This window comes from Echinococcus granulosus (assembly GCF_000524195.1).
Source record: "Echinococcus granulosus chromosome Unknown EG_S00125, whole genome shotgun sequence".
Taxonomy (NCBI): Eukaryota; Metazoa; Platyhelminthes; class Cestoda; order Cyclophyllidea; family Taeniidae; genus Echinococcus; species Echinococcus granulosus.
The window spans coordinates 31,669-32,935 of NW_020170505.1; the positions used below are offsets into that span (position 1 = coordinate 31,669).

Here is a 1,267-nt window from a genome sequence, read left to right on the forward strand (position 1 = left end):
CTATCGTATTACAATATAGTTCCCAGCCATTTTCCATTTCTAAAATCCCTAATACATTTGCATACTAACCTAAAAAATGCATTTCTTAAGGAACGAATTTAGCATTTTCTCACTTGACCCCGAGAACTAAAATTCGCAAAATTTTCACATGTAAATTAATATATCGACCCATATTGCTAAGCAAAACTGTAACTTTAGGCTTTATTAGTGTTAATTATTTAAAATCTGTTTCAAAAAATTGATAAGGAAGTGTTGGATTAAGCATCAAGTCATTCCATTGTCGTGGAAGTTGATATTGTATATGATGTAAATATATTTGTACCACACTCAGCCCGTACTCGCTGGCCTTACTTGTCATTTATACTTGATGGTGGAAGACACGTTCGAAAAGCGCTTGGTGAGGAAGCCCGCAAAGTAACAATTAAGTATACATCACTGCATTTAAAGGGATCGTTTGGGTAGTAATCGAGAAGATGGAATGAATATAAGGAGACAAAATATGTCTACCGACCTTCGCATTAAAATTCTAAACAATCTCAGGGGAGCTCCCAGGCGGATTGATGCGCGCAGACTACTGATGCAAAAAAGGCAGTTTAGCAGACGTCTAAAAAATTACATTCAAGTTTCTAGGCCTGGTTTAACTCGGGAAGTAAATGTGCCTTTTCTGATTCCCAGACGAACTGTAAGTTGACATTGGCTTAGAATCTGTTTCTTCATTGGAATGAATTTTCAATAGTTGCATGTGCCTTTTCTTAGATTTTGCTTTTTTCGTTGATGTTAATCTTAGTTACCTCTCTTTATAGATCACAAATGAATACTTTAGGGGTGTGAATCCGGTAATTTGACTTGGTCACATATTTTTGGTTTTTCCTCTTTTAAGCTATCAACCATCTGAGTCATAATTTTCGCCCTCTCAGATCCCTTTAACGCGTCAATGGAGTTCCTCGGCGATTTCTACATCTAGGCCATTGACGCGTACTGTAGAAAATAAACCCACGGGAGCAGGCATGTTAGCACAGGGCAGCACCGTTGATTCTACCATTAGCCCTATTCAAGGCTTTCGAGTTGAGGCGAAAAATCTCCTGCCTTCCGTCACCATTGATGACGTCTACGTAAGATCCCTTGGTTGCTATTGTCTTTCGCTAGTTTAATTTCGAAGGTCCGATGTGTAGAATTTCTTATGCGTTTTGTCGGATGTGGACGTGAATTGCTGACTCATAGTCGCAGATTTTGCAGTATCTTTCCTCCTTGCATGCTTGGTTCTAGC

General features: G+C 38.8%; 1 protein-coding gene across 1 annotated transcript in view; it reads left to right on the forward strand. All coding sequences in view use genetic code 11, as the record gives it.

The window, feature by feature from the left end:
* Nucleotides 1–478: 478 nt before the first annotated feature.
* Nucleotides 479–1,267, forward strand: part of EGR_08935 (hypothetical protein) — a gene marked incomplete at both ends in the record, with an annotated part of 1,747 nt that continues 958 nt past the window's right edge. The window contains 2 exons of the mRNA XM_024498184.1: nucleotides 479–682; nucleotides 918–1,112. Of these exons, the coding sequence (XP_024347383.1) occupies nucleotides 479–682; nucleotides 918–1,112 (399 nt within the window). The remainder of the gene's footprint in view (nucleotides 683–917; nucleotides 1,113–1,267) is intronic.